Source organism: Brachycentrus maculatus, unplaced genomic scaffold (assembly GCF_059751285.1).
Source record: "Brachycentrus maculatus isolate JH-2025_06_01 unplaced genomic scaffold, ASM5975128v1 h1tg000081l, whole genome shotgun sequence".
Taxonomy (NCBI): Eukaryota; Metazoa; Arthropoda; class Insecta; order Trichoptera; family Brachycentridae; genus Brachycentrus; species Brachycentrus maculatus.
In genome coordinates, this window is record NW_028280835.1 from 5242608 (window position 1) to 5252943 (window position 10336).

Sequence of the window (10336 nt, forward strand, 5' to 3'; positions counted from 1 at the left end):
TTTTTGTGTTTAATTTTTTCAATTATGTTTTTTGTTTGTTTTATCGACATGATTGAAAAGAAAGTCAATCCAACTCATAAACTATTAGCGTCACCTTCAACCGAGAAACGACTGGTCATATGACGTCCATATACCTTTTTCAATAGACTTCTTCAACTTTTTGTTGAGACAATGCTTCAGCCCATTCAGGTTTCGGAACTCCTGAGTTTTTTGGCCAAACGCTCAATCACTGTTCTTCGCCACCCACCCTACTCACCTGATCTCGCTCCTTCTGACTTCTCCTTGTTCTCCAAACTCAAAAAACCTTTGAAAGGAAAAAGATTTGAGACGAGATTAAGGGAAAAGCGTTCCAGGACTGTTTCCAAAAGTGGAAACACTGTTGGGATAACTGTGTGCGCCAGGAAGGTGACCACTTTGAAGTATACCCAGACATGTAATTTCTAAATTAAGTTCATTCTATTTTATGATGTCAGTCTACGTATTAATTGAACAGCCCTCTTACATATTAATATAAAAAAAATAAGGAATACCATTCCAACCGAAGAAGTAACAGTTAGTTAGCTATCAGTCACATAAGTACAAAAAGATTATTAACCTTTCCCTTCCGGTGCAAATAAAACGCAAGTGCCGGTGTTGGGTAGTCACCTCACAACAAAAATTAGTCATTTTAAATCGGAAAAATACGGACATTCATAGCTAATCCCCTTAATTAATTATAAATGAAGTCAAAAATTATAATAATCTAGATTTATTTGCTGAAAACATTAAAAAACCATCTGGCAACGCTCAAAGAACAAGCATAGGTCCACTCTTGTCGAAAGCTCAAGAGCTACTGCCCGCTAAATCGCTAGCTAACCAGAGCCAGAGAACATTGAGCTTTGAGCTCCTCACGCTTGCACAGTGTAAGTATGAAAGAGTGAGATGCGAATATAGTTGCGTTTCCCGTGCACTCTAGTTCCAAATTTGATTTTTCTCAAATTTGTTTCCGACATTCACAAAATACCTACGATGTACCCGATTAATTCTGATTTTTATTAATATTATTTTTTAAATCAATGCGTAAATATGTAATGGAGGAATACCTAAAATCTTAGCCTTGTATTTGCTATGTTTATAAAGTTATTATGGTTATTAGAAGCAATGTGTACCAGCTACACAACACCGGGAAGGGAAGGTTAAATGAAAAAAAAAAGTAACTCTGTATTCATCTAATGAGGCATCCACATTGGACCACTAGCCATAGAGCCAATTATGTGAATTTTTTGGCTGGATGATAAATTCGAAATTCTCACATGGAAAATATGAGCCCTCATAGTATTTCTAATGTCCCCATCACTTCAGCTGTCTCTTAATACAAAGAGCACCCTCCGTTCATCCCTCCGTCCCTGACTGTGCGTCGATTTGTCAACATGGCTGATAACTCGTCCGTCGGTGGAAAGTTGCCACACTCTCCGTGTGATGACTTGATGAGAATGTGTGACGTAACACTTATCTTTCTACAATCTTCCGGGGCCCTTTAACCAGGGCCCGATCTAGTTAATTAAAAAAAAACATATTAAATATTTAATAACATTTTTACTTCGCAAATACCATTATTTCTTAATAATGGTATTTAATAATAAAAATAAATAATAAAACCCTTATTCGAACCCCAATGGTGCATAAGGCACTTCGTCATATAAACGCAGTGTTATCTTGGCCGTTAAACATGAAGGAAAGGTGATCAGCCTTCCGCTTCAGGTACCAGTCCAGGGTAATATTGAATAAATATTTCAGTGAAAAAAATCACTTTTATTTATTTAACCCCCACCCTGGGAATCGAACCCAGGACCTCCAGAACGGTAGCCGAGCGTGCTGACCATTACACTACGGAGGTGGTATTTACTAAGTAAAACTTAAATTAAAAATGTATATATTCAACCACAAAGTTACTGCCGAATCAATTTATGGAACTATATGAGTTTTTTAATTGTTAATATTTATAATTAAAATGTAACTTTGTTTTAAAATCACTATAAATATTTTATTATAACTTAATTTTGATGTCTACCGGTTTCGAAGCTAACCGCTTCTTTATCAAGACTGATTAATACTTAAGTAATTATAAAATATTTATAGTCATTTTAAAACAAAGTTATCTTATAATTGTATTATTTAAATATTAAATTTTGTATATTAAAAGCATTGATAATTTTTTGGTATGGTAATAAAACACTCTCCTTATCATCCATTGTTTACTGTAATGTTATACCACGGTAATCATGAATACGTGTTTATAAAAGTGGTATTACACAAAGTGAACAATGAATGATAAGGAGAGCGTTTTATTTAAATATTTGATTAAATGTAATAGAATTTCTGAAAAGGGACCTGCAGCACAATTTTTTTTTAAATCCAACTTTGCCCTCCCAGATCGGGCCTGTCTTCTCCTGTCTAAAAACGAAAACAAACGAGGGGACGGGTTTCATTTGTTTTCTTTTGGATCTTGGAGGAGATATCAGCAATGAAATATGACGTTTTAAAGGGACCCAACTCAGAAAGTCACGTGGGGCCGTAATGCTATCGGGAGATCTGTCAGGCGAACAGGGGAGACGGGAGAGTGAAGAATAGCCGCAGTTTAGTGGTTAGTTCGGCGTCAGAGACGAACTATTGAGACGGAAAATGAGGATGAAAAACTCGAAGTAACGCCATTTTGAAATAGGCTTGAACACTTTTTGCTTTTATAGAATAAAATAACAACTATGTAATTTTTTCCACATTAATTTTATTTGAGCAGCAACTGGATTTCGTCGTAACCAACTTTCATCATCAACTTTTTTTTTCGTATTTTCAACACCCTCTAAAAAATGTTTTGGGGTTGTTCCTCGTATTATGGACCAGGGCTGCTTCTTTCAGTGACTGAGATGATGAATAGCGAGAAGTATCACCCAATTCTACTGGAAAAGATACTATCAGAGATAAAAAAATGAAAGCCAAATGGTAATGGAATATTTCAGCACGATTTAACCACCCTGCCACAAATCAAAAAAATGAATGAATATTTCACACAAAAACAATGAACTGTGTTGGACTGGTCAAGAATTTTGCCAGTAAACCTAATTGAAAATCTATCAGCAATCTGTATGAATCGACACACCAAAATTGATTGCACTACGGTGGAAAATCTCATTGTGTCCATAATTCAGATATGGTTTCAAGACGAAAAAATGGCATCCACGTGTAAAACCTTATATAATAGATGCCAAAAAGAGTAAAATCTTTTAATCATGTTAAATATTGATCTGTGATATATAACTAAACACGAAAGATTTTACAAAACTTTTTACTAAAATACAACAAAAAAAAGTTTTGTTTAAATTAATCTGTTCGATACTGTACAATATTTTTTGAATTTTTAGTAATATTATTATTTATTTTCCAATAAGTAGTTCATATAAAAACTTTATAAAATAATTATCGTGTTATTGACAATAATATTGGTAGATAAATATAAATGTAGCATTTGACTCTTTGATATTTTTAATCACTAAATACGTGGAAATAACACATTGGTACAATTTAAAAAAAATCAATAACTTGATATGATTCAATATTTTTTCCATAGTTGTCAAGTGAACTACTAACGAAAACAGATTAATTTTGCTATCAATATTTTATTTATTAAACGCAAAGTAAGTTTAAAACCAAAGTTAAATATATTCATGAATCATTGGTTTTTTATCTGACTGAAATGTGCTTATAGTGAAACCTCTCATTACGTTTTCCCATTTAAAGTTGTTTCGATATAAGGAAACTATTGAAGGCTCATACCACAGTTAACATACTTTGTGGTAACGTAGTATAGAATTAAAAGTTCCAAAACGGAAAAACACATCAAACTTAAAATGAAATAAATTCATGAATCATTGAATTTTAATCTGACTGAAGTGTACTTACAGTAAAACCTCTCATTACATTATCCATTAAAAGTTTTTTCGTATAAGGAAAATTTTCTGAATCTTATACTACAATTTATACACTTTGTGGTAACGTACATAAAACTGTAAGATCCAAGACACACTTCAAACACATACCCCATTTGTTCAAAAGAACTTTGATTGTTATGCAATAAAGTTGTACAAACGCTTCAATTACCTATAAAGTCATTAAAACTCTAAACTAGATATAAAAAGAGACAGTCATAAATCGATAATGAAAGTGGGTAGGTCTGAAAAAGATAGCATTATTCGGTATTAATAATTAAAGAAAACACTTTGTTTTTTACCACTTGAGTTTTTATTAAAGACTACATGTTTCAGAAGTTGAACTTCCATCATTCAGGTCTGTATAATAACAGTTATTATACAGACCTGAATGATGGAAGTTTAACTTCTGAAACATGTAGTCTTTAATAAAAACTCAAGTGGTAAAAAACAAAGTGTTTTCTTTAATTATTATAACATGTCTTACCACAAAGTTAATGCCGAAACAATAAATAAAATATTATTCGGTATTGTCGCATGTGATTTCATGTCATAATCAATTTCCTATTATTTTTAAATTTTATTTAGTAAATACAATTTTAAATACGAATTTGAAAGTTTAACTTAGTAATTTCTTAAATATTTTGTCAAATATTTTTTCGTAAATAATGATACTAATCTTCTCTTAAGGGCGTACTCGCAAACATACGCGACCGGCTGTGTGAAGAGCCAGGGGCTTGTCCGCGCACATTTTTTAATAATATAATACCATAAATCTAGGAGTGTATTTGAATTTAGTTATTACAATATGTAGAGAAAACATTTTAATAATTTTTATAACTCCTTACCTTTCAATAACTCTTTTCTTTCAAAACCATATATTTATTTCGAAGAAAAACTTTTTTTTTCAATACAATTTTTTTTTTAAAGCAAAAAATGTAATAACGTTAAATGTTACCTGGGTTTAAAGAAAATTAAGATGGGGCTATCGATTATCCCGCCTTAAAGAAACAATTAATATATTTTGTGTCGTACAATTTTCATACTCATCTTTTTTAAAAATTTTGTTTATTTAAGATGGGAATTGCATTTATTATTAACTTTGCTTATTATGTTCAAGGTTTATATATCATTAAGTAGATTTTTGTTTCTTTTAACCAAAACATTTTTTTTATTGTAATCTGTGTTGGGAACAGGAGGAATAATCTAGTGTGGGCCAATCAGGAACTTTTAAGAATTTGCTCATTCCTAGGAGCAAACCACGTAAAACTTCTCAGGAGAAGGCGGACTGTTGACTATCATCAGCAGACCTTCCGTTCCACTAGAAGAGGGTTCGGCATTTTGTCTCTTAGCTTGGTTTATAGTACCAAAATTCTTGACTATTTTTATCATGTATGATACCATCATGCTCAGATTGCAATCGTCAGAGAATTAAGGAGATTAAACACTACAAATTTATAAGAAAATAAATGACACATATGAGTTTAGATTTGCCATATTTCTTCTTTTAGAAATACGAGCTTATTTGAAATACTTAGGTAGTAGTTTTTAACCTAGTTTTTCTCTATGCTGCTGAAACATGGACTATAAAAGCAGCAGAAAGGAGAAAAATTGATGCCTTCGAAATGTGGTGTTGGAGGCGCATGCTCCGAATTCCATGGACAGCTAGACGCACCAATGAGTCCATTCGCCAGGAACTACGCTTGGATGGCTTGTCTCTGGCCAATATCTGTACCCGACGGATTCTCCAGTTCTTTGGACACGTTGCGCGTGGCAACGAGGATAGCCTGGAACGCCTAGTTGTGATCGGTAGCCTGGAGGGAAAGAGAGGGAGAGGAAGATCCCCCACACGATGGACCGATCAAATTAAGGCAGCAGCAGGCACCTCAGTGGTTGGAGCGCTACGTGCAGCGCAGTCAAGGGATAACTGGAGAAGAGTCATTGCTTCTGCAAGGGTCACAACCCTCAGCAATGAGGATTAAGACGGAGAAGAGAGTTTTTAACCGGAGCTTCGCGAGCTTGTTGCAAGTGTGCAAAACCAAAATTTCATGTTGGCTCATTTACTGTGGGGTTTGAGTTGCAAATATGAAGAAGAACAATTAATTAGTCCATCAACAGGTCGTACTATTAAAATATAATTCTCAGAAATATCCCTAGATGAATTTTGGATTTTTTTCAAGACGAATACCTAGCTCTCTCCACAAGGGCACTGAAAATTTTACTACAGTTTTCAGCCTCATATTTGTGTGACTAGGTTTCTCGACATTAATCAATATTAAAACGAAGAAACGCGAAAGGCTTAGCAATTAAGATGATGAAATGAGAGTAGCTATATAAATACTATACCTAATATCGCTGAAATTTGTAAAAGCTGACAAGCTCAGGTATCACATTAAATAATTTACGACCCAAAAAGTTTCATTGAAGTTTTTATGTATTTTTTTAATGAATGTGATTTTTAACTTGTCTGGTTATCTTTGGATGTTTTTTTGAATCTTTATTATTAATCTTTATTGTTGTACCGCAAATTTTCCTTATGGTCAAAAGTGCTCCCGGACTCTGAAAAGGTTCAGAACTAGTGGTGTAAGGTAATGAATGTGGAATTGTTTAATTGGAGTTTTTTTTATAACGTAACTATTTTTTGTTAATGTAATGTGATGTTTATTATTGTTAATGTAACTATTGTTTATTATATCATTTTTTATAAGTAAGCTGTACACTTCCCGAATAAGTAAAAAAAATATTCCGCAATCAATTACCGGCTACACTCTTATCTTATCAATGTCAACAGAGCTCACCTAAAGTTCTGGTATATTTATTTTACTAAGCAAATATATATGATTAACACGGTAAACCGACAAATAAAGTTTAGTAAAAAATCGACCGTAACGAGGATATCCTTATCGCGATAATCTTGGAAAGATAATTTACATTAAAAGCTTAAATTTACTAAAATAAATATGAATTTTTGTAAAATCCGTTGATTTATACTAATCTTATCACAAAATCTTAATCTCTTTTTATACTTGAAAATTATTTTAACCTCTTTCATTTTCCAATCACGTTATTTTTCAAATGGATCGATATCTTTATTTCAAGTATGTTTACTTTTATGTTTCAATACCAGCCTTCAAAGGGAATTGGGAGTGCGTTTAGGACTCGCAGGGTCCGCATTCGACAGTATGAAGGCTGTCTGGAGATCGGATTTACACTCGTTGAAGACCAAATGTCACCTATACAATGCCTGCATTACACCTATTCTCTTATACGGCTGTATAGGATTTTAGGCGTGCGGTGGGGACTTTATTTGACTTTGTAAGGAATGAAAAGATAAGACGTAGGACGCAGCAAATCTTGGTTACAACTGTCGTCAAGAGAAGGTGATTCAGATGGCTAGGTAGAATTGCATTTGTTATTGGTAGAATTCCACTTTGAATTGTTGGGTAATATATCCAAAAATTAAACACGGTTTTATGATTGAATTCTACTTTTATTTACATATACTTTTATGATAATATGTGCGTTTCGTCTTATTATGACATTATAAAACACTATCAAACACATCATATCTTAATAAGACGAAACGCGTCACATATGAAAATATAAACACGTTTATTGGATTGAATTCTACTTTTATATATATATATATATATATATATATATATATATATATATATATATATATATATATACATATATATATATATATATATATATATATATATATATATATATACACATATATATCTATAAAAATTATGTAAATAAAGTAGAATTCAATCCAATAAACGTGTTTAATTTTAGATATTACCCAACAATGTATAGATAATTTCTGGCACGAACGCACCCTAAAAAAATTGTTTGGATTTCGTAAAAAAATGGAAATAAATTTAACATCATACTTGGTATCTTATCTTCGTAAAAAATATATATATATCTCCTTTATCTATACAAACCTGCCAACTAAATTTATTAGTAAGTCTAGTCTGATCTAGAATTTCGTCCGCCACGGTAGTTCTACCTCCCTAAAGTGTCACCATGCCTACCTACAAGCTCAAGTACTTCAACGTCAAGGGACTCTCCGAGCCCATAAGGTACATTTTCGCATTCGCCGGCGTGGAGTTTGAAGACATCAGGATTTCCAAGGAAGAATGGATGTCGCAGAAGAATGGTAAGCGATTTTATGCCTTATAAAAAAAATTGTGCTAAACATTTGGAAATACCCCGTTTTACGTTACCTCTCGATACGTCGTTTTGCGATGACATTAACTCGGCTGTCCAAACTCAAAACACAGTAAGGGACATTTTTTGTGGTATGTTTTTTTTGTATTTTTGTACTAAGTAGAATCTACTTAATTGAATAATATTTGAATAAACTAACTAAATAACTATCGCGCCGCTTCCGCAGGAGTAGACAGAGAGAATATAAGACCACACCAATCTTTACAAAGTTGAACAATATTTTTTTAGTAAAAAATACGCTATGGATAACTTAACAACGTATGGAAGAATAATAAAATAAAAACTTAATAATGAAGACAGGTAATTTAAGATAAATAAATAAACTTTTAGTAAACCAAGAAGAAGAAAATAAGAGTACGTCAATAAAATTAAAATAATATAAGTTGCTAACGACTAGTAAGGCGTAAGGGCGTTTGTCCACTACACGGAATTAAACGGAATGTTACCATCCAGCTCGTCAGTTAGCGTTTTTAAATGATGATTGGCTTGGATTGGCTTGTGCTTTTGCCCACTTTTCTTCGGATCGGAGCTCTTGATCGGTGCGTGAACACGTTGCGCGTAAATTCCATCACGCTTAACTGCCGTAGTCGTTTTTATTTAAGTAAGTATTTCATAAAAAATATGCCCCTTTTGCTGGGATATAGTACATTTTCTAGGCATTCCGAAAACATGCACAACTGAAAATTGACGATTTTTGATTTATGACGTTCTTGAAAGGAGTGTGCGATTTCTCCATAGATAATTCTGTTAATCCTCTCTTAAAATTGTCATTTTATTTGATACTTAATTTACAAAATAAAAGCATTTTTTCTTAAGAAATGAATTTATAAACACGAATTATTGCTAATCTTAACTTTCACACACTCAACATCAGACTCACCTCTTCAAACATTTGACTTTTTTGTAAGCCCTGGCAGTCTGATAATGTCACTGGAACGACGAAACCGGTGATATGTCAGAAAAAACAAGTGGATTAAAGTATCAATAAGTTTAACTTGTTGTATATACTTGATTTGATAAGATACCAATTTTTGGGACGTAAATAAAAATTGTTGCTAGGGTACTTAAAAATATTAATAAATGTTTTTATCAGTTACCAAGTCTCGTATCATTTGTTTAAATAAGTAATCCACCAGTTTCAAGCACACTTTATCATATGTTGCGAGCAGTGGCGTGCACTGAGTTTTTAATCAGGGTAGGGGGGGTTTTTTCCATGTAAGGGCGTTTGTGCACTATACGGAATTTTCCGTCCGGCACTTCAGTTTGCGTGATAAAACGATGATAAGCTTGGATCGGCTTGTGCTTTTGTCCATCTTTCTTCGGTTCGGTGCTCTTGATCGGTGCGTGAACACGTCGTAGTCTTTTAACGTAACTGACGCTTTTATTTTTCAAAACCGGACTGCCAGACGGTGAAATTCCGTGTAGTGCACAAGCGGCTTTAGAGCGCTCCATATTGTATAAAACATAAAAAATGCAAATATTGATTTTATTAATTTTTTTTATTTTATTCATTAAATTTTAATAATAAGTACTCTATGTATTAATTTTAAATCAAACACAGATTTTTTGAGTCTACTAAGTAGTATTTTATTAACAAAAAACACATAAAAAATTATATTGTGACAATTGTTTCGCCTTGTTAGGGCATTATCAAACGAATGTTTGATTTAAAATGAATACATAAATTAAAATGGAGTTCTACAAATTAAACGCCAAGTCAATAAATAAGTACTCTAGACTGGTACCTGAAACGTAGGACTGATCACCTTGTCTTCGTGAAGTTAAGGATAAAATTAACATTGGGTCGACCTTATGCAGTACCCTATGCACCATTCAGTGGAAATAAGGGTCAGAATTGAAAATCATCAGAAAAAAAAATCAATAAACGTTACATCATAATTTATTACGTAAAACCTTATTTTTGTAAGTAATCAAATAACCATTAGGTGGAATAGGATGATAATAGAATGAAGGACATTTATGTATGTACTCGTGTACACACTACACACGTGAACTCAAGTTTTGTATGTAAAAAATGGATTACCATAGCTACAAAATCGTACACACAACCAAATACCTTGACATTTTTAAGTAATGTCGAATATGACGTGTTACATAGTTACAGTATGATA

At 32.7% G+C, this 10336-nt stretch overlaps 1 protein-coding gene across 1 annotated transcript in view; it reads left to right on the plus strand.

Annotated features, from left to right (window-relative positions):
* The first annotated feature begins 7967 nt into the window (after positions 1 to 7967).
* The window catches only part of LOC148311016 (glutathione S-transferase-like), a 33637-nt gene continuing 31268 nt past the window's right edge, over positions 7968 to 10336 (plus strand). Inside the window, exon 1 of the mRNA XM_088257545.1 lies at positions 7968 to 8133. Coding sequence (XP_088113671.1) covers positions 8001 to 8133 — 133 coding nt within the window. The 5' untranslated portion in view covers positions 7968 to 8000. The remainder of the gene's footprint in view (positions 8134 to 10336) is intronic.